We start from the raw sequence: 24,050 nt of genomic DNA, 5'->3' as shown, positions 1-24,050 counted from the left end.
CAATGATCACCCCACCACGGCATAAGCTCACCTTGCCTTTAGCCAGTAGAGCTTATAAGAAAGGTAAAAAGGGGTGGGAGTAAGGTCATCAGAGGACAACATAAATATTTGTTTTCAAAACGGTACACATGGTTCAAATTTTATTGCTGTAGCTTCAACAATAAGAAAGTAGGTCAGAAGGTCACAGCCAAGGTCATTCAAGGACAAGATTGATATTTTTTTTCATAACATTACAATGCATGGTCCATATTGCATTGATGTAGCTTTAAAAATAAGAAAGATCAAAAGGTAACAGTCAATGTCAACCAAGCACAACATTAATATTTGTTTTCAAAACTGTACACATGGTCCAAATTTCATTGCTGTAGCGTCAAAAAAAAGGTAGGCATAAAGGTTGGGCCATTTACCTTGACTTGAGGGGTTATTTACACAAACTTCGTAAAAGCCCATCTTATGATGCTACAAGACAAATGTCAAAGGTCTGGGACTAGTTCGAGTCCTAAAGATTTTGAAAATGGTTCCTATATAAGTCTATAGGAAACTTGTGACCCTAAGGCTATACTGGTAATTTGAACAATCTTGGTAGCGACCACTGAATGTGAAGGGTTTTCGGCCTAGTTGTTCAAGACAAGAAGATGTTCAAATATTTCCTTTACCCTATATAAGTCTATAGGAATCTTGTGAACCCCTGGGTTTTGATCCAAGGGCCATAATTTGAACAAATGTTCACAAACATGAACAGATGAATGCTCAAATAACTGGGTCTTAGAACAGTCGAGCTAAAATCAACAAACCCATTGGAGCATAAAAACCTCATTCTGATCTTAATATGAAATCAGTATGACCTTAAGGACATCAGACTTTGGTACTAGGATGCCTTTTATCAACAAAAGACACCTATAAAGTTTATGGTAAAAGGTCATGGTCATGATTAACAGCCATGAACACTTCAAAATAACTAAACAACAGTTTTACGAATAATCATGAAACTTCAGGGTCAGTTGATTAAAGGTCACTGTCAACAGCATTTCAAGTCTGAATGTGTGTCTGCACTTTCTGAAAAAAACTTTGTGCAATTATAAATAAATAATGATGAATGGATTTTTATAGAAAACCACTTTGTTCAATCTTCTGACAATTTTCTGACAAAGCAGAGCTTAGCAGGCCTGTTTGACACACTTCTCTTGTTGTGAAAGAAATTAACCTTGTCCACTTTCTTACTTGACAATTATTCATCTGAGCCTTTCAAAACTTGGTCAAATGAATATGGGCATAACATCTTGGATGAGTTGAGGCTTTTAAATTTGTAACTGTAACGAAATTGAATTTGTCCACTTTCAAATAATACAATTTTCATCTGTTACTTTAATACCAAACTTTATTGCAACATTCCTTAGACATATCTATAGACTCGATTCCTACCCAGTCAGATCCCTTATGTATTTCTCCTGAGTTATGGCCCTTGCCATTTTGAACAACGCCATTTGTCTCTTCTCTAACTTTTTTGTTTGATCCCTATTAAACTTGGTTTTAATGTTAATAGGAATAACATGAAATTGACATCTGTAAATAACTTAATATTTAATCAAGACACCTGGATTAAAAATCCTGTTCAGTTTAAGAAACAATTGTTCTGGCAGAGACCAGCTTCTTGCATAAAACACGGTTTTGTTTCGCTGTGGGAAGAATTTACAATGAGGCAAATGGAGATAAAATGTTTTATGAGAAAACAATCAACACATGCAGATTTAATTAAGTCAGAACAATTTAGTCAGGAAAATATATCATCTAAATGTGTGAGATCAGGAGTTCGCTTCAATCTTGTTGCTTTCAATCTTGTTCTGCTTCCTCGAGATCCCTCACCAAGAAGTCCACTGACTAAGGAGGCTTGCTTCATAGGATTAGATGGAGAACCCTCCACTACAGGTCCGTCTAACCTTTAAGAAAGAAATCAAGTGTCAGGGAATGTTTTAATGTCACTCAATGTGGTTTTTTAAACAAAAAAATAAGGTAACATATTGTCAATGTCTTGCTGTTGTTGTGCTAGGCTGTACTAATGGGATTTGATTAAAAAACTGAAAAACCCCACATACTTATAATCTATATTTACATCAATAAAAATACCAGCATATCTGTGAAAAAGCTTGGATTTTCTCCCTTCAATCTGTTCATGTAAAGTATGGAAGAAAAGTGACTCATTTCCTCTGTTTCTATGTTCTATAAGAGTTGACTTTCATAACACATGATTAAGATGATCGCAATGTTATCTGAATTAGTGCAAGCAGCTTTTATAAAAAAATATTTTGTTTCAGTTGTAAGTCATTGAGTTGAATTACAAATTAAGAATCAGTGTTGTGAATACAATATATTGGGACTGTGCTTTTCGAACACCATAAAAATCAAGAAAATCCTTGAAAACACCCAAAACCTAGAAAATCTTATGAACCCTGTTGTATAGATCATATGTATCAACAGCAATATCTGTACATGAGATACATGTAAATATGAAAAATAATAATGCAAATTATCATTCATTTCATCCAAAGATATCTTTATGAAATTATATCATTTTCTTTTTAAACATTGGCCAGCTCTTACCATCAAGTTATCACCAAATTTGGAAGTGAAGTTCAAACTGAACATATAAACCTAACATTTACAAGCTGTTGAACATACCTTTTCTTTTTACTTGGCGAAGGTCTTTGAACACTAGTTTTCGTTGTCAGATCATCCAAAATGTTTGAAAAATTCTCTTCCTGTAGTAAGAATGTATTACGTCTACAACCTTTAGAGGGAGAATCTTGAATTTTACCTGTTTTTGTTTTGATAGGACTTTTTTCTAACACATGTTTTACACTCTTTACATTTACATTTAAGTCAGAAATATCTGAATGCTGTTCAAGCAGGGGTATGCTGGAATGTAAGTGGTTTGTTGAGTCAAACCTTCCACATTGTAACTCACTGTCACTCTCTTGATCTTCTCCATCATCATCTATAGGTGAGTCACTATGACATGAAGACTCAACTTCATCTTCAAGAGAATCACTCTGTTCATCATGTTTAGTATTTTTATGAGCAGTTATGTTATCACTTTCTGAGGTTTCAGACTTCACAGTTTTTGCACTCTTCTTGTCCTGTTTCACCTTTTCTTGAAGTTGTTTAGCAAGGTTACCTTTGCCTGCCTGCAAGAAATGATGTATCACTGGTATATTTGTATGCACGCATGACACAGTTATCAAATAGACTTAGCTGGAGACATTTTCAATGGATTTTTGATGGCTTGAACACTTTTGACGGCAGAGATATTAGGAAATCCCCCCTGCACAAGGGACGCGAATAAAACAACAAAATTGAAGTTTGTCTAAATCCCCTGGGTATGTGAGTCTCCAAAACCATCCCATCCCCATTGAGGCAAAACATTGTCATAATCTTGTTGTACATTATCTGATAAGATAGCCCTAAAAATAGTGTAAAGTGCATGCACGATACTTTGAAAATTCTTAGGTTAATGGCTTATGCATACATTCAATATCTGAAATCTTTGTTTAACTTTGTTTTTGGGCTCTATATCCATAAAGATTTAACAAGAATTTAGGGTCCAGACGGGTATGGGAGTTTTACCTGAGTAAGTATTTCCACAGCCATATCTGTTAGTTCTTTTTCTGTCATTACATATTTACTTGTCCTGAAAATATAACAGCAAGTCTTTCAATTTAACCATGTACACATGATTGAAATTTTCTATACTAAAGATAACATGATGAACATCTAAACAATTATAAGAATAATGTTAAAATGATAATGAAATTATGTTGTACAAATAATTTATTAGATATAACAAGTCACTGAGTATTGCTGACAATATGGTAATATCCCATCGGTTTTGTTGCCATTGTAACAATATACTTAAATGATGTGAATAATTTCCTTATTGGCCCTTAATCACCTAGTTTGCTTACTTTTTGAGACATCAATTCATGGTCAGAAAAAACAACAAGTGGTTTCTATGACAAAAAAAGAGTAAATACCTCCATCCATACAGGGGAATGGATCCTGTGACTTGTCATATAAATCAAATATTTGTTTGACAAAAAATTAACCTTAAATGCATACAACCTCTCCTTATGGCCTTATTAATTATTAATAATACCAATAATACCAAGTTTAATGTAGTTTTTATACTTTCTGTTGCCATAACAACCACATTCGACAAAAGATACAAGTAATGTTTAATTTTCTGATGGCGTTCATCGTACATACCAAGTGAATGTAGCCCTCTATCCACATTATAACCTTTCATTAACCTAGTTTGCATACTACTCAAGTTATTGCAGCTGCTAGTTTGTCTTGACTGACAGACCGGCTTCAGTGAAACCGGTAGGGAAGTAATATCACATGTCTTACAGCAACATTATGACATACAAATACATTATCTCCTACCCAAATATATGGATACACTGAATACATTGTCTACATTATATCTAAAGTCATTGTACAACAACAGCAACAATGCTGACACCAATGCGATGATGATACCTCCTTTTATTGAGTTCTCCGACAGACACAAATCCTAATCATACTCATACCTCAGTTTATGCTGTTCAGTATTTGCTGAGCTTGGTAATTCATCTTCACTTTTGATCTTCTTTGGTTTCATCCAGCTTGGCAGGTCGCGTGACGTCAGAAAACTCTTGGATTCATTTAGCAACCTGTTGCTTGGTTCACAAGTCTCAGAGGATTTATTCCCTAAGGTATCTATTGCTGATTTACATGGGGATATTTTACTTCCTGCTTCTCCCAACTTTGTTGCTGACTGGGCGTATTCCTTCTGATATCTGTAACAGACAACACTCAGTTGCATAGGAATACAAACTGTCACTCTATATAGCATAAGTTGCCAACATTTGAATAAAGCACATTTGATTTTCAAGTATCGCTGAAACCACATTTTCCCATGAAACTAAAAGAAGAAAGGGAGGTAAAATGTCATGATGATAAGGTTGTGGTCACAAATGAACTTATGTCAAAATCTGAATTTCAACTAATTTTACCTTATAATAGTATTATACAAAATCTTGTAGGTTTACATATTCTCCCATAGAATGTGCTAATGAAAACCCTTGTCAATATTTTAAAGAATACCAATTCTTAAGAGCAATAAAGTATACATGAGTAATTGTTCTAAAGCTATGAGTTTTACTCAATTACATTTTTTGTTGTAGAACATTGTCTTTGGAATCTTGACGAAATATTTTCATCACCATATTCCATGAGAGAATGTGATCTTAAAAATAACAAAAACGTATTTAATTTAAAAAAAATTGCAATGTTACGAGTTAAAATGGGTTGAAATTGAGATTTGTTTTCATTTGAGTATTTTTGTGATATTGGGGCCAGGCCCTAAATGTGAAGGATAAAATCACAAACATGTGGACATCATGGATGTTAAAACTACTTGTAGACAATCTCGAGATCCTTGATTATAGACAGAAATCATGATCATTACCGGGGCCTTTTCACCTATAAATAGGAGCCAAAATAAGATTGTGCCAAACCTGTTAAAATAAATAATCATGATTTGCTGAAAAAACAACAATAGGATTTTAAATGAAGTTTGACAAAATATACCAATTTCGCTCCTTACTAATTTTTTTTACATTTAGCTCATATTTCCCATAATTGAAAGGCTAGGACTATTTTGCTGAAAAAGTCCTGAATACACATTCTGACCAGGGAAAGTGCTGGACTATTTCCCCCCCCCCACCCTACCCCTTAACCAGAATTGGGTCAAATAATAAAGGGATATCATTTACATTACATATAATTATCTGACTCGATAAGTTAAGTAGGGTGGATGGTTGAAAAGATTCAATGCAATACGTCAGTAGTTGCTGAGATATTGAATTTGCATGCTTGTCAAATAATAAGGGCCAAAATAAAGTTTAAAGTTTCAATAAATTACGTTTTGCCGAGATATTAACTATGCAAAACCATTACCATGGTATGACACTGACGCCTGGATGAGTAGTATAGCTCTGCTTATTCTCGAATAATCACGCTAAGAGACACTACATTTGTTTTGCACTGCAGCCTCAATATACAGTATTGGTTAAGAGAAGATACTAATTAAAGTTCCTCGATTTTCCGGTTAGCGCACTCGCTTCTCATCTAGGTGACCCGGGTTCGATTCCCGGCTTAAGCTCATGTGAGTTTGGTTTGTGGGCACCAAGCCGGATAAGTGGGTTTTCTCCGGATTCTCCAGTTTCCCCCAAAACACAAGACCACACTCTCGCGTAAAATCGTGCCAAAGAGAGTGATTAATATAACGTTGTAATAACTTGTTTCACAATTGTTGCAAATTAAATATGTTTAAAGTATAAGGTTCCTCGTGGTTACACAGTACCTTTCAACCACCTGTTTTTCAGCTGCATACAGATATTCACAGCGTCCCAAGTCCAATGCTTGCCCAACTTTTCCATCACAAAACTCCTCTAACCTGCTGTACAAGGGTATTTCTGGTGGGTCATTCGGACTAGTTGGTACGATCTTAAGGTCCTTTAACATCTCGGGTATCCTAGGTGTGGTTGTTGCATGGGCAGATATTACCTGGAAGAATGAAAGTTAAATCAATTATTCACAAGGTTGCAAAATATCACTGGTAACTGTCCATCTCTAAACCTAGAGGTCATTGGTTTGAACCCCTACCAGAGGAACAATTTCTTGGCCTCACCAAAACTACACCAGTACAATTTTTGAGCACGACAAGAAACTGGAGCATGACTGCAATCAGCTGATAACTTTCATCACCATAAAGCTACAATACAGTACTATAAATATCAATGACTCGAATTATTGAATGAAGAGCTGTCCTATAGCTACATGTGGTAAGAGTTGTCCTATATCTACATGTGGTAAGAGCTGTCCTATATCTACATGTGGTAAGAGTTGTCCTATAGCTACATGTGGTAAGAGCTGTCCTATATCTACATGTGGTAAGAGCTGTCCTATAGCTACATGTGGTAAGAGCTGTCCTATAGCTACATGTGGTAAGAGCTGTCCTATAGCTACATGTGGTAAGAGCTGTCCTATAGCTACATGTGGTAAGAGCTGTCCTATAGCTACATGTGGTAAGAGCTGTCCTATAGCTACATGTGGTAAGAGCTGTCCTATAGCTACATGTGGTAAGAGCTGTCCTATAGCTACATGTGGTAAGAGCTGTCCTATAGCTACATGTGGTAAGATTTGTCCTATAGCTACATGTGGTAAGAGTTGTCCTATAGCTACATGTGGTAAGAGCTGTCCTATAGCTACATGTGGTAAGAGTTGTCCTATAGCTACATGTGGTAAGAGCTGTCCTATAGCTACATGTGGTAAGAGCTGTCCTATAGCTACATGTGGTAAGAGCTGTCCTATAGCTACATGTGGTAAGAGTTGTCCTATAGCTACATGTGGTAAGAGCTGTCCTATAGCTACATGTGGTAAGAGCTGTCCTATAGCTACATGTGGTAAGAGCTGTCCTATAGCTACATGTGGTAAGAGTTGTCCTATAGCTACATGTGGTAAGAGCTGTCCTATAGCTACATGTGGTAAGAGTTGTCCTATAGCTACATGTGGTAAGAGTTGTGACTAAGGCCTGTCCATGGAAAAAATCAACCTTAAAAGGGGTATAAAGTAAAAGCAATTTAGCATAAATAATAATCTTTCATTATAGTTTAATAACATAAATAAAAATCATTATGTTAAACAAGGTTTAAAATGAAAACAAATGATGTTTGTTTATAAGACTTATGACTACTGATATTTTATTCAGAATCAAATCATTACCAGTGATGGATTCTCAGCCACCTTTGAAGCCTGAAATTGAGATGTTCTAACATATTAATCTCCTACCCATATAAATACATTATGTGCTACAACATACATTTACATACATAAACTACTGATTACACAGACAGTGTGTGTATACCACGTGATAAATTACGTCATAAATGCTACGTCAGAAGGCAATATTTTGGTCGAATGAAGACTTGAAACAAAAATAACTTCACTATTTCTTCACCAATTCCGATGAAACATAGCGCAGTCTATGCCTTTTAAGGAGCCCCGCCTTTGGTCGTTTACCAGAGTATGATTGAGAGTTTAGTTTCTTCAAACACTTCGACAAACCTTTTCACAATACGGCCGGCTGACGGAGCACTGTCAAAACATTCTTTTGGGAACAGGTTTGATTAAACTATTTACCTTATCAAACTTCAGTAATAACATGAAGGCAGGGCTCTTTAAGTGGCATAACCTGCCCTTCGTTTTATTTAAAATGGTGTAGTAATAGAAAAATTATCTTTGTTTTAAGTCTTTATTTTAAGCAAAATATTGCCTTCTGACGTACCATTTATGATGTCATTTATCACGTGGTATACACACACTGACAGAAGTAGACACACGTTATCTTCAAGACATAAATATTTCGGATGTTTTGTTTTTTCCTAACCCTTCTTTAAAAAGATGTGTGATGAATGCACAGCAAAATCCCACCTATGCACATGCATGATGAACCAAGTTCTCCTCAAAGATACTATTTTATGAATGAATTATGGACCAGACTGTCAAACATTTATGTACCTTTAAACACCGTACACCGGCATTTTCAGCCATTTTCATGTGTTGTGAAGTTTCATAAAGATAAACTGTTCTCTGAAAAATAGAAAATATGAAAATAAGATAATACCATCTATCTGAACAATTACATCACTGATTTTGGTTGTATCAACATTAACTGAATTAGTTGTACAAATCTTAAATAAAAACATAAAATGTCTGTTTGTTCTGTATGATGGTGTTTTGACACTCATTTACCCTGGATTACAGATTCAGACTCTAAATTTTTTGGCAATAGCGAGTAACCCTGGTGTGCAGATTCAGACAATGTCTATGTTAAACAAGAAAAAAAGAATTCTAAACTACGGTGGGTTGGTGTTTTTATCACAACTTACCTTGGAATGCAGAAAAGGAGAGACTGTTGAAGGAAGGCAAGAATTTCAGGTAATGGCAGATGGTGTTTTTAATGCATTACTATTAAACCTTGGAGTGCAGATTAAGAGATTGTCTGTGTTAAAGAAAGGCAAATATTTCAGGTAATGGCAGGATGGTGTTTTTAATGTAACTAATCTGGGAGTGCAGATTATGAGATTGTCTGTGTTGAAGGAAGGCAAAAAATTAAGGTAATCACGGGTGGTGTTTTGACTGTAAATTACCCTTGTGTGCACGTTTAGATAGTATCTTCATTGAAGAAAGGTACGAATTTCCGGTAATGGCAGGGTGGTGTTTTTATTGTAACTTACCTTTTAAGCAGATTAAGTGTCTGCGTTGAAGGAAGGCAAGAATTCCTGGTAATGGCAGGATGGTGGTTTGTCCGTTACTAACCCTGTTGATACATTTAGACTGTGCCTACGATGAAGGAAGGCAAGAATTCCTGGTAATAGCAGGATGGTGTTTTGTCTGTAACTTACCCTGGTGTGAAGATTCAGACTGTGCCTACGAAGAAGAAAGGCAAGAATTCCTGGTTATAGCAGGATGGTGTTTTGACTGTAACTTACCCTGGTGTGAAGATTCAGACTGTGTCTTCGTTGAAGGAAGGCAAGAATTCCTGGTGATGGTGGGGTGGTGTAGCATCCAGCCTTTTTCCGGTCCATTATCACACACACATACACTGGCCCATGCTTCAACTTAAATGAAGAATGTATGAAAACTGAAAATCATCATGTTGGACAATCAAATTTAAATATAACAACAGTATTTTTAATAAGCGTGGCATTTACAACATTTTTACCAAATAAAATCAATAAAACTTTCCTTATTCTACTTGACCATGCTCAGCAAAAAAAGCTACTGATTGAAAGGTTTTATTAATACTCATTCCGCGCACATCATGGCAGTGGTCAAAATTAGCACAAGGCTTTCCGCAAGCCCTGCAATGGTAAAATGCTTTCCGGGCATGCTCAAATTTAGGGTTTTATACAGCAGGGCTTATTCAAAAATGTTATTTCAAGCAGGAGTATAATATTTCGGGCTTTTTCATCCAAAACACTAATTAAGATTCATGACTGTCAGTTTTTTATAAAAAATAAGCATTTAAAAATAATTTTTAGATACACATATTTTTTTCGAAATGGAGCCACCTGTCCCATTATATTCATTAATTCTATAGCTTGATTCTTGATAGTGGTTCCATTGACCTTCAAAACAGGTCTCACCATGGGCATCACCATTCTGTTCTTTGTTAAAAGAACTTTGTTGTCCCATTTCCTGCTTATGTCATTTTTACTGTTCTAGATCTATTTCTGTTTGTTGTGGTTCCAGTAGTTCGTCCTTAAAGACAGGTTGGCTCATCGGCAAGCAGAACAACTACCAATATGCTGACTACCGTAGTTAAAGCTGTAAAAATATATTCTTACTTTTTCACTTATAGATTTCATTGTTTCATCTATTTTGGCCAGAAACTGTGTTCTTGAAGTTTCTCCTGAAAAATTAAGATATGGTAATTTTCAAACATCCTCAGAAATTTGCCTTAAAATACTGCTATTACAAATATGCAAGGTGTAAGCATTTATTTTTATTTGCCGAATTTGAAAAAAAATATCACTATACCACTATATTGTAAATTGCAGTATATGAGAGCCAAACATTCCATTATTCTGCATGGGCAATAGAACTTTATGAGAATGACAAATGTTCAGCCACTTCCTGCAGTTCACCAAGAAAAATACAAATTATTTCTGCCATGTAGATCTGTTTACATATACTGATCAATATCTTTCATTTTAACATGAATAGACCACTAGCCTCTGTGAATACTTGAAACTAATTTTCTGTCATATCTAATTTTAGGAAACTGATTTACCGTAACTTAAGGAATGACTTTGATGATTTATTAATTTATACACGGCCAACCAAACCTCAATCCTACCTGTATGTACTTGTGATCCATCAGAGACAATGATGACACGCCCACACGGGTTTTCCTGCTGCCAAGTACCAAGCACCAGTTCCCATAAACGTATCCCAGTCTTGTCATTAGCCACTCTCTCAATAAACTCCCACTGTATGAGTAAACCAGGAACTTCAAACTGAAATAAAACACAGTGAATATTATAACAACAACCACAGGCCATCAAGCAGGAATCAATGAAAATAAAGATTTTAAGTGTCAGAGCTATGCTGTCATACATATTTTGTCTGAGTTTGAGAGTGAAACACAATCATTCAATCAGCCAGGACTTGTTGCATGCAAATTTCAAACTATATAGCAAACACAGTTTTCATAGTTGAGGACTAAACATACCTACTACATACATGATTTTCTTTCTAAAAGCTTTCATACCTTGTATGCTGAGCTGGTATATATTCCTACAACTTTTTTAATGACCTGACATCCTTCACTCTCCTCTGGAGCTTCAACTTAAAATACATGACGGTCAAGTCATTAAAGCAACTGTGCACCAGATGATCAATTTGCAAGAAAAAAAGAAAATTGTCGAAAGCTGTAATAAACTTGGAATTAATGTGTACAATGCATTGAAACTTACTAACTGAAGTACCACATAGTTTACAATATATTTGAGTTTAGTTGAGTCATTTCGTATTTTTCCATTAAAAAAGATTACTGGGTATGTCAACCTAGTAGAATTCATTCCTTATGCGTGATTTGCTAGTCGGTGTTATCACGTGATATTACCGAGTTAGGTGTATAGCTTAATTATGTCACCCCATTAGAGTAAGCCGTTGTAGATCAGTGGATACGACGCTGGACTGGAATATTGGCGACACAGGTTTTTTTTTACATTTTGGTACTTTTTTTTACAATTATGATATCAAAGCGTAACACATTCTATTAAATAATTGTCATGAGATTTGTAACAGAAAAAAGTGTTTTTGGAGCCAATCTGGTGTACAGTCCCTTTAAGAACGGACCATAAACAAAGTAATTTCTGTCCAAGATATCTGATACATTCATATTAAATAAAATCTAACAAGAATTACAGCAGGAAAGTAATATGCTTTCACTTACATCCTATATTCCAGGCGACACACAACCCCAAGATAAAGTATGTTTATCATAATAAATCTTGAGAAATTATTTCAAAAAGCAAATGGCAATCATTTAAGACTCACAATAATTTGTTGCTTTTTTTAAATTTCAGAAGTTAAATTATGATTAATACACTTACAACTTTGTCATATATATTCTCCAATGCTGCCAATTTAAGGGAGCATTACCTTTGCCATGTTTGTAACTGATGCTGGCATCATTCATGTCGGAGAACCATCTGTGAATGTCCCCATCACTTGACATCAGAACTTCACGGCCAGGACACAGGGACTGTTCAGCAATAGCCATTTCCCGGCCCCATAGAACTTGCTGGCAGCCATACTTTGGAATAATTGTTATCAACGAAATTGAAACATCTTTTACCTGAAACAAAGATAAGACTGAAAATTGACTTCAAATGAAATTGTCAGCATAATGCAAGATCACAATAACTGCTTCTATTTCCTGTTGTTAAAATAAAAATTGCATATATTGTATATTGCCAGGCATATCCCCATTAATGGTGTAAACCGAGTTTCAATAAATATATAGTAAGTATTTATTGCATACATGTAGATTCAGTGGAGTCTGTAAATTTCATATACAAATGTACCCCTTAAGGCACTCTTAAGCAGTGTAAGATTTCTTATTGAAACAGACCATATATTCTTAAATGAGAGAGTCTCTTTAACACTGCAAATGCAAATGAAATCTCTTCATTGTGCAAGTTACTGTTACTTGTTTTCAATAGATAATATCAAATTAAATGTGATTCTGATGGGCAACAAACGTTGATTACCTTCCTAGATATAAGTCGTATTAATGATGTTCTTGTTTTTCTGTGTTCATTCAAGTCAATTATTGCCACCTTTTGATTCTGCAATGGATTTATTCAAAGTACATGTAAATATCTATATAGTTTATTATGTCCTCGCTCAGGTACATGCATTGAGATAATTACTTTTCCATGGTAATACTTAAGCAATGAACAATTATTGGGAAAATACGATGACAATATCTTTTTTCTTTTAGAAGTGAAAGTAAAAATTTAGAAAGTATTTGTATTATGATCATTTGACATAAGGTAATAATGCTATGTTGATATGAGTAATTTTATACTTAGTGTTGGCATAAGAACATTTCATAAAATAAACATATATTTGATACATATAATGAAGAATTTAAGAATTTATCACCGTGAGTGAGCTATGTTCATTTAAAAATACCTGAGAAAAAGTACAAACAAATTATGAGTTATTTGTCAATATGTAGTCAAATTTTATCTCTCATGTTAAATTAAATGAAACTTTTGATAACAAACATGTACATCTAATGACATGAGCATTGACTTATTAATTATGCAAGATTTCACCTTTTTAAGCTGCCTGACAATTTCAAGAGAAACGTCACGGATGCCAACTTCCCTGCTTAATGCATACATTTTGGACGGACATACAGCTTTGTAGTTCTTGGCCAACTCCCTCTTGTAGAAGTGTTCCAGCCCCTGAACGTAAAACAAAATTGAAGTGTGTGTGTGTGGGCTAGAAACAGCCGCCTGGTTAGCTCAGTTGATTAAAGGTCTGTGCTCATACATGTGATAATTTTTTGGGTCGATTCCGGGACACTCGTCGTAATGTCAACACACACTAGGGGGGTCCGGGGGCATGCCCCCATGGATTTTTTTTTAAATGGGGAACGCCTGTGGTGCATTCTAGAGCATATTTGGGGCTTTTTCAGTTGTTTTTAACGTCGGGAAAATGTACCTATTTTGACTGCCAAGACGTATTTTTTACTTGACATGGTTTTTTTTCTGCCTTTTCTTGAAAAAATAAAACCACCAGATAATTTCCCAGGCTTTAAATGAAGTGCTAACCAGGAGGATATATGCAGTCAAAACAGGAAATAAACAAGTATTCGGGCACCTGTTTTCCCGCGCTTTTGAGAACATGCGTTACAAAATATTTATTTTTTCATCACATTTAAAACGTTGGCAATTTATGACACACAATAGTTTCCAGACGAACAAGAAGATTTTCCAGACGATGAGCTTTTTTCCGTTTGAAGATGCATATAATTTTGATAGAGACGTGTCAACAATCAGCTGTATTAAGTGATCACGTGACTTACCATGGTCAAGTGATTACAGCACTCAATATAATCACCTGTAAACACCATATCATCAGTTTTATTTCGGCGTAAAAATACACAAAGATAGTTCGAAAAAAAGTTCAAAACACTAAAATTCCTTATGGACGTGTAAGTTGTTTAAATTTGTTTAAAGTATAACGATGTATCGACTTTGAAATTTGAATGGAATATGGGACGTTTTCCATGTTTTAATTTTGTTATTTTACTCATTTTGTCACTTTCTTTGAACTTACCTTCATGCTCGTTTGTCGGTAAAATGTGTGAAAAATATCAATTTATTAATTAAAAGCTATCATTCATAAGACCAAACAAATCCATAAGAAATCAATGAATTTGTATACAAGAACCCTCCCCGACTCGTTAAGCACAACAATAGGCCAATAGATCAATTATCGAGTGATTGACGATGACCTCGACGACACACGTACCAATTAACAGATTAGTGTCAACATGTCTTGTGTTTTATGACCAGTGTCCCGGACAGGCAAAATAGCTGACTTACATTGGTAAAATTAAGTTATCAATTCCGAGATTTTTTTTTTCGTTTTTTTTTTATGACTTTCCGGGACAAACATGCACCCTCTGTGACTTCGTGACAGAGATACGATTTCCTGGACAATCCCGGATGTCCGGGACATTATCACATGTATGTCTGTGCTAGTGTTCCCGCGGTCGTGGGTTAGAGCCCCACACTGGGCGCACTTTTCCTCCAAGGTATCTTTAAAATACAGGAAAATCATATGCATCTAAGTGCACCAGAGCTAGCACTTTGTTGATTTATTCTAAAGAAGGCATACATGTTTATTCTTTTGTTCTTTTTGTTGCTCAAACGAGCAATATTGTCAGAATGGACTAGTTTCACCACACTGTTTAACAGAAATATGCCGCGAAATTAAATGACAAATGTATTTATTTCTGTTTCGTGTCAAGGATAACAATTTGAATCAAACATAGTACGCACAAATTTTAAAATAAAATCTTATATATGTATTTTTACCGCTATATCTGGGCCATGGAGTATCAAAACATCGTTTAAAGCCATTATTTACATCAGTTGTCAATCTGATAAAACAGACGCTTGAAAATCAGGCTACACAACACCTTGTTTCAAACTCCCAACAGCGGTTACTTCCCCTCTGATTCAAATGCTGAGAAGATGGACGAGATCTCAGATTGCTATGCACGCACTTTCGTGTACACTACCGGATAGGAAAAAATAGTTCTCCGGTTTCCGATGTCGAAATACTTTTAATTTCAAAAGATTTTTTTGAAATAAATATTTACAATACATAAATTGAAATTATGTTATATTATTGTGAGAAAACACGAACAAAAAACAAGCACATATAATATATCGATAGAGATTTGTTTCCTAAAATGATTGTTAGAACATAAACTTTGCGTTATACAATACTGAGAAGGTGTCTTATTCCAGACTATTATAGAAGTTTCGTTTAGAATAACTAAACAAGCCGATACAAGCATGTTCTTATTAAATATTGCTCATGTTGTTCAGTGATAAATGGCCGATAAAATCGGTCAATATCATATGCTTACTACCTGCCTTTGCTCCAAATAAATTGAATTTGCCTTCATTTGAAAATATTTTATTAATACAAAAATGTGTGTATGATAATTTTTTAGAATGTTTATATTGTGGATAATATAATTGAATTAAAAGTATTAATTAAAAGTGAAATTATAATATTCAAGTCTTTTGGTAAATACAAATAGGGTAGAACTATTGACCATTTGTTTTCAAACATTAAAACTATTGGCCTAGCTTTTGATCTGACATGACAATTTGACTGTGCATGACCATCTTTCATCTATTGAGTCATATAATGAAATAGCTACTGGATTGCCATAATAAATAAAATGGTTTTTAAATAACTGACTTTGTGACCTACTTTGTCTTAGAGAAAAAAATGAGCAAGTACCGTTGAACATGAATCAATTACGATTGATGTAAATGATTAGTGATTGCACATTTTTGGAATTGGTGTTGTGTCTGAAATTATTAATATATGATACAACAACATTTAAACCTTTAAGAAAAACAATGCTATCAGAGGAGTAAAAAATACGGGCCATAACTCCGTAAAAACATTTCTTCAAGGTGACACCATATAATTTCCTGGTAGCATTTGAAAGGGAACGTATTGTTATTGACAAACACTTTGACTAAGTTTGGAATATTTCATATAAAATATTGTTTTTATTGTGCTAACAAGTCCTTTTGAAACTTGGCCAAGTTACTTGTTTACCATACATGAACCATAATCATTCCTCCTGAGCTACATGCAGCTTTAACAGGGTCATCCATTTTGACCAATTTCCAAAATATTGGGTATAGATCTTAAAGACGCTCAGCTGTAATCGGTATTACACTGTTAATCATTATTATGAAAACTAAACTTTCACAATAATCTCCCTGTTACATGGCCGACCTGTATTTTGTAGGACTGTAAATATCTTTAAACCTAATATTTCACAAAAGGTTACCTACCTGTTTACTACACTGTTGTCCCACAGACCAATCTTCGCCACCTTGGTCCCTCGCATTCCTCGATATGTACAGCCCTAGTTTATTTCCTGTAATAAGTGGGGGAATTCCTAAATGCAAAGAGCGGTCATATATATTGACAGCCATTAGTTCTGATTTTAAACCATAAGTTTAAAACACGTTTATGAATGCAATCATACAGTATGGTGATGGAAATACTTATTTTTAGTAATAGCAAGATTGACTTTGACAACATATAAACCCTAAATGCAATCATGAGTTAGTTGTTACATAAGCTACCTTCGAACCAAGTTTTATTGCTAGTCATCCATGCTAGCTAGAATTATTGATTGGAAAATATTTACCTTAATCAAAACAGTTTGAGGATTTGTCAAACAGTCTAATTGAAATTATAGATTAGAAAGTGTGACGACGCCAACGAAATTGACCGCCATACAAAGTAATTCCTATGTCGTCGTGCTTCAAAAGATTATTCATAAACTAGTATTAACCAGACAGGAACAGTTATAAAACTTGGTCTTGATTCCACAGGTCATATTCCGACCAAATCTCAATAGGATCGGCTAAATTATGGGCATGCTAGAATGTTCACATATAAAAGGTTGACGACAGAAGACGCATGACAGGCATTATCACCAATCCCAAGATTTTTCAATCAGCACTTGAGCTGAAGTAATCCCTAACTCCTGTTATATGACAGATGGTATTTAGTACATTTTTCTTTAAAAAAAAAATTCACCTTAAGAGAGGTCGACGAAGTTAACCATATTAGTCTGTTCAGCACCTGCAGTACATTGCTTGCAATAAAAAGAGAAATGAAATGAATAAAACAAGCTTACTCGATTCTCGGGACACGTTTGACGAGGATACTTTAAAGGACTTACAGCTGTTTCTGTTAACAACAAAGGTTGTTTTTAAACTTTGGTGAAATTATGTCCTTAACCTACTTTTACACCAAAACGCAAATTGCAGATACAATACTCATTTAAGCAATTTTATTATCCATCCATAAAATCATTAAATTATCAAATAGCGTTTCTAATGCTTTTTGACAAAAATGAGAGATTTTTTGTCATATTTTTTTTTTACAATTCTAGAATTTAGCTGATATTTTACATGCAATAAATTGAATTTATATAACATGTGACCCTATAACATGTGCTCGAGCTTCTTTACAGCTGCATCATTGAGAAGATAGCTGCTAATACGTATGGTAATAAACAATATATCTTGACATTTTTTTAGAGAAGAGGTATGGAACAGTATTATTAAGGCTCTTTATATAAAATAAAATTAAATAAGTATGGACATTAAGTGCAGGACCTAGGCTGCAAGGCTGTAAGCCTTGTACAATTTATCTTCTCTGTTTGTGAAACACAAAATAGTTTTACGTGTTTGAAATGTAATTCATTATATATTTTTTTTCTATATTTGGGGTTATCGTTAAATGTCAATATCTAGATACTAAGACACCTTAATCAGATAATAGTCTATCAAACCACTCGCCATCCCACTCTTTTCAATCTGTGTACATTGACTCCACATGATTCTACGTAACAACTACTTAATTAACTGTGAATATCTTCAACGGTGACCAGCTAATTTACAACAACCAATGATGACATTAATCAATGGTCTTTTTAAAGTTATCGAGAAATTAAAATGTTTCTAAACAAGGTGCAGGTGCAATATGACCTCCTGTTATTCCTGATATTCTAGTCGTGTCAAGCGTTATCCAATCACTTAAACCAACGCATTCGGAACCCCTCGGCCATTTTTATTGAAAACAACCTCGGATGTATGCCGGTACATCAGTTAAAGTAGTTCGTATATTTTTTAATTAAATCGTTTTAGAAATGTAGTGTTTAGAATTGTATTTATTGATCTAAGTTTAAACTGATTGCTAGTGAAGTATATTATTGCAAACATAATTAAGATTTCCAAGAGTAAAGTCATAAAGTTTAACAGCTAAATAAAATCACAACGCGTTTTCTTGTACGTCTTTTTTAGTATGTAAACCGTCCAAATACATCCGAGGTTGTTTTTGAAAAAAATGGCCGAGGAGCTCCGAATGAAACCAACGTTACCTCCACCACTTCACCTCGTAACGATTGGACACGGTGAAAGTGGTTATTTGGGCACAAAAGTTAAATCGCCCAGGCGTTATAGCTTAATAAATTCATAAAGTGAATGCCGTTCGATGGTAACTTGTCGCGACTTTGTGAGTATTTCATCATAGAAAATAATTATACCGAAAGATGAATGTTTAGGGTAAAATTCAACAAATTGTAGATACATGTATGTAGTTAAAGTATAGTTTATTCACCATATATGTTTGCATTAAATACAATTAAAACATATTCATATAATATATTGAATCCGATTGTAACAAAAGCATAGCTTATAAAGTTTCTCTCCGTCCGAATTAAATCACACGTTTTGCTTTGCAAAATAATGAGAAGGTTAAACGATTTCAGTTACATTTGTACAAGTTGTTTATTAAATCTTGTTAAGACATACAGACTATTATCCTAAGAGAACTAAAGAATGCATGTGTATTTATGTGTAAACATGATGATTTTGACAACATAAAAGAGAAATTATGAACGAAGAGAGCATGGATGAAAATAGTGATAGAGAGAGAATGAGAACATGTGTAAGATTGATGATAAATTAGAATGACGATAGCTAGGTACAGTTACCGTTTGGTGGAAGAAGGCTATATAAGGGCATGATCAAGAAGCCATGATAAGACGCGTTTCGAGGTTTTGTAAACAAAAGTGAACACTACATAAGATTTGTTCTCGTTGTTAGGATGGGATCATCATTGGGAAAGAAATCAGTTCCAAAGTCTGTGATTTTAGGCATATCACGAATTAGTGTTTGTCGAAAATCCATCTACTAGGGAAATGCAGGAAAAAAGTAAGTGCTGCTTTCAACATCGAACATAATTTATAATGTTTTTGCAAAACAGGTGACCGTAAGGACACTGCAACTCGTACGCAGAGAGATCGCTTGAAAGAACCAAGAACCAAGTGCTATCCGGCACATTCTGAGAAAGTTTAGTCCATGCACGTACAGAGAAAGGAAGGAAAGAAGAAAAGTAAGAACTAGTACGTGACATAACCGTTGCAAATAACATATAGATATTTGGATTATTTTTACTTCCTCGGTAAGTTTACATATAGTATAGTTGGATTTGACATAATTTATTAGTACACATGAGCGAATCCAGGAATTGACGAAAGGGCGTAACTAAGGGGCGCAACTTTTTGACATTCATCCCTCCCCCAGAACCAATATTTAAATGGTATAAAATATTGGCAGGGGTGTTACACTTTTGAAACTTGTCCAATCTAATGTTATGTTTATGGCAATGCATGATATTAATGCTAATAATGTTCAAGTATGTGCCAAATATACGTTTGGTTTGTTGAACTGATTTACTATGGCTAGATGTTGATGGTCTTATATGAGTTCATGTAACAATCTACATTGGTTTGTTTATTTATGCCCGCAGACGAGTATATAGACCTACTAACGTGCAGCATGCGCGGTGACCAGGCGAGTTCTTATGAATGAAGGTATGTGATCTCCTGTCATCCACCCTCTGTGTTTATGCACGCACACGGTATAGACCTACTCATGTGCAGCATGCGTGTTGATCAGGCCAGGTCTGCTTGATTGACGTATATGAGCTCCTGTAATCCAGCCACTCTCGTTTTTGTTTTTTTTGTGCACACGCGAGTGTAGACCTACTCGTGTGCATAATGAGCGGTGATCAGTCATGCGTTAAGTAAACATGTTTGCGGCGAACGTTTGTTGTTTGGTGTCCTGCTTGCAGAGAATGCTCTGCGTTGGAACCGGGATACAAACAAAAATCATTCTGCTTACGTTTTGTAAACGCTCGCCTTACTGAACGCATTGAGTGCGAGATTGTCTTCGAAGCCGCCCTTTATTTTATCACATATCTCTTTATTGGGTCTGTCAATCAAAGTAGGATACCGAAATCAGACAGCGAACCTTGCATAAATGTTATACTACGCATTGTAAATTGAAATGAAATGCAATTGTAAATAGAGGTTTCAAGTTGCTTTTTAGTCTGTGATACCCCGAGTATGTTTGCATTGCATAGCCATATTCCGGGAGTTTCATACTTAATTATGCAAGTGTTCAAGGCCATCGTTCTTTATAAATTGAAGTGTAAATTTGTGCATGGTTGGGATCGGAATTCACATTTTGCATGTGGCGTAAACATTTTGCATTGATGTAATGAGATTGAAAGTGTGTGTAATATTGCTTGACTGGAATAACGTTGTCACCAACTAAAAGAGTTCGATATTCAGGTAATTTAAATTTATCATTTTTGGTGTACGAATGATATCGAGCACCAGAATCAAAACACTTTAAAAGTTACAATTAACATGGTGAAAATAGATTTTAGGAATAAAACAAGTGTTCATGTATTACACTTCAAATCTGGTTTATTGGAGTATTAAACGTTGATATGTTACTTATGACAGAACAGTTTTATATACAGAGCAAGATTTGCGAAATTTGGTTTTGAAATTTTGTTATACTTGAACTTTAAACACAATGGTCCAAAACGCGTGTCTCTGCCAAGGTCAACTGTATTAACTGAAGGCCGAACTGATACCTTTATCCAAGTTAATTATAATCATGAAACTGTTGGGGTTGAATGATTTAAAAAAATGTATTTTTCCTATGAATTTGCCTAGCCACATGTTCAAGCTGATCCAGGGGTGGGGGTGCATCCAACGCGCATTCCCTTAATTATAGTCAAAGTTTACTTTTTATTTCTATGTAGGAGAAAAAGCAATAAAATGCGCCAAAAATGCAGCATTTCAGACCAGACATTTTTAAAATGGTCTTTCAGGACTAAGAAAAAACCTGCTTACACTTAAACAAAATAAATATCATGTATAAGGAAGTGACGCAAGTCAAAACGTACACACGCCTAGTTACGCAAAATGCCAAATACTGGACTGCTGACATGTTAAGCTTAGATATGTCTCTGTCAATCGTCACGCCAATTCTTAAAAAAAGATTGTGTAACCTAAATGTACTATAAATTAAAATATGGCATTGAATTTTAGTTTCACTCATGTATTTAAAATTAAATAGAAACACACTTCAATCTGTTTTGTAGTCATTTAAAGGTCAATAAATGTGGAAAAAACAAAACGACATGGTCGCGCTGTTTTTACATGCCTATTTTGAGTCATTGTCTGCAAAACGGTAACGCCTGCTATTCCATTTGAACCCTGTTACACTGTCAAAGCATTTCTCCAACATGCCGCGTACACGGCATGACAGAAATCGCTAAGAGTGCCCACGAGTTTTCTACAAAACAAAGTTTGTAGGGGTACGTGTTTTGTACGCCGTTGTTCGAATTACTTCAGGGGCAATGGGCAATGATTACAAACACTTTCAGATCCTGTCTAGACTCGGAAAGGGAAACAAATTTATGATTTAAAAAAAAATCCACTTTTTACAGAAATTGAGCAATTTTAAAATAGAATAAAAAAAATCATCAAATTTTATAATTAATAATCAACCAGAAAGAACATTACAAAGAAATATGGAATTGCAGTTTTGCCACTTGAGTCTGAACTCAGACTTGAATCTGTTCGTTATCATGCCCCCTGGACCAATATTCACTTATGTCTTGAGTCTGAGTTTGATTCTCAGTCTCTGAAAAGCAGATGGTAAAACTTATATATCTGTTCTACAGTCATGCACACTTTAATCAAAATGAGTTGTAATGTAGATAATCAGAAATATTTCAGAATTCAGTATATAACAACCTCAATTGTTTTCAAAGTTACAACTGCGTGTTCAATACAGTTGGTTGCTTAAGCAACGTTTACGTTAATGCTATATGGTCATATCGATATATTATGTGTCTTAAATGAACCAAAAAAGGTGACTCTATAAAAAGTTAGATTAACATTACATATCAATATTAATATATTAAAAAAATACGAAGCCTGTCCACGAATTTAACAAACAGCCCTCGTTTATGTTAAATAACAACGTTCAGATTAGATACAATTAAATTATTTACATATAAAAAACATCGCTTATAAAGTTTCTCTTCCTTGAATTTCAATTACACGTTTTGCAGAATAATGTGAAGGTCAAATGATGTGAATGACAGGGGCGGTTCCAGGATTTTAAGTCAGAGGGGGCGTAGCATAGGTGCGTAACCTTTTGACTTTCGTCACTCCCCCAAAACTAGAACCTGTATGGTTTAAAATAGTGGCAGTGGGGGTTTGGGTGTCGTCACCGAAGAAAACGTTAACATTTCTTGTCCAAAATGGTGCATTGTAGGCGTGTTTTATTACTTTTTTCTTCTTTCTCCGATATTAAATATTAACAAAAACAGGACGATTTTAGGAGGGGACGGGGGCGGTCCGGAAGCGCCCCACCCCCTGGATCCGCTAGCGAATTACATGTATATATATATGTGCTTTGTGAACGGTTGTTTAAACATGCAGAATATTATCTTAAGCGAAATGCACGGTTTTTATGTTTTAACATGGTGATTTTGGAAACATGAATGAAATTATGAACGAAGAGAGCACGGATGAAACCAGAGGTAGAGAGTGCGAGAACACGTGTAAGAGTGATGAAAGTTAGATTGATGATTGATAGGTATATAAACCATTTGGTGGAAGAAATATTGCATGATCAGACAGCATTTCGAGTCGTGTAAGAAGTTGTGAACAACAGAGAAGATTTTGGATTTTCTCTCGTTTTTAAGGGTGGGATCACCTTTCAAAACTAAATCAATGCTAATTTCTGTGATTTGTCGATTATCCGTGCACAAGAGACAATGTAGACGACAGTGAGTGCTGCTTTCAACTTCACCTCATTCTCATAGAACAGAATTCATAATGTTTTTGCAAAACAGGTGATAGTTAAGGGCACTACAAATTGTACAAAGTCGAGTGTGAAATATCTGCAAACGACGGCTACCGTTGTTATATAACGGATGGCAGACTGAGAATTGACTGGAAAGAAAACGCTTGAAAGAAGCATTACAAGGGCTAACCCGCACATACTGAGAAAGTTCAGTCCATTCACGTACAGTGGAAGGAAGGAAGGAAAAAGGTCAAAACTAGTACGTGCCATTACTGTTACATATTAGATATAGATATTTTGATTATTATTATTATTATTATTATTATTATCTCGATACGTTTGCATATAGTACAGTGGGATTTGACATAATTCATAAGTACACATGAATCCAGGAATTGACGA

The 24,050-nt window shown here is 34.9% G+C and overlaps 2 protein-coding genes across 6 annotated transcripts in view; one reads left to right on the top strand and one right to left on the bottom strand.

Annotated features, from left to right (window-relative positions):
- Positions 1-1,704: 1,704 nt before the first annotated feature.
- LOC128211870 (uncharacterized) lies at positions 1,705-15,322 on the bottom strand. Its single transcript, XM_052916980.1, has 15 exons — positions 15,231-15,322; positions 13,458-13,589; positions 12,885-12,962; positions 12,274-12,469; positions 11,378-11,454; positions 10,964-11,123; positions 10,452-10,516; positions 9,594-9,722; positions 8,620-8,691; positions 7,825-7,854; positions 6,404-6,606; positions 4,587-4,835; positions 3,622-3,685; positions 2,677-3,182; positions 1,705-1,937 (listed from the first exon to the last, which is right to left on the bottom strand). Exons 1-15 carry the CDS (start codon positions 15,273-15,275, stop codon positions 1,772-1,774), a joined length of 2,172 nt encoding a protein of 723 aa, XP_052772940.1. The 5' UTR covers positions 15,276-15,322; the 3' UTR covers positions 1,705-1,771.
- A 4,166-nt stretch (positions 15,323-19,488) lies between these two features.
- LOC128211608 (solute carrier family 23 member 2-like) overlaps positions 19,489-24,050 on the top strand; it is a 40,332-nt gene continuing 35,770 nt past the window's right edge. Inside the window, exons 1-2 of one of the 5 annotated variants that reach the window (XM_052916596.1) lie at positions 20,850-21,106; positions 23,698-23,907. Coding sequence is in view for 2 of the 5 variants with exons in the window: in XM_052916599.1 (XP_052772559.1) it covers positions 19,670-19,682 (13 nt within the window). In the remaining 3 variants the exon portion in view is untranslated. Of the gene's footprint in view, positions 19,683-20,849; positions 21,107-22,908; positions 22,983-23,697; positions 23,908-24,050 lie in introns of those variants that run through there. The other 4 variants (XM_052916597.1, XM_052916599.1, XM_052916594.1 and 1 more) reach the window with 4 other exon arrangements.

This window comes from Mya arenaria, chromosome 12, assembly GCF_026914265.1.
Source record: "Mya arenaria isolate MELC-2E11 chromosome 12, ASM2691426v1".
NCBI classification, from domain to species: domain Eukaryota; kingdom Metazoa; phylum Mollusca; class Bivalvia; order Myida; family Myidae; genus Mya; species Mya arenaria.
Note: the sequence above shows the minus strand (reverse complement) of the source record. Positions and strands in the feature narration are given on the sequence as shown.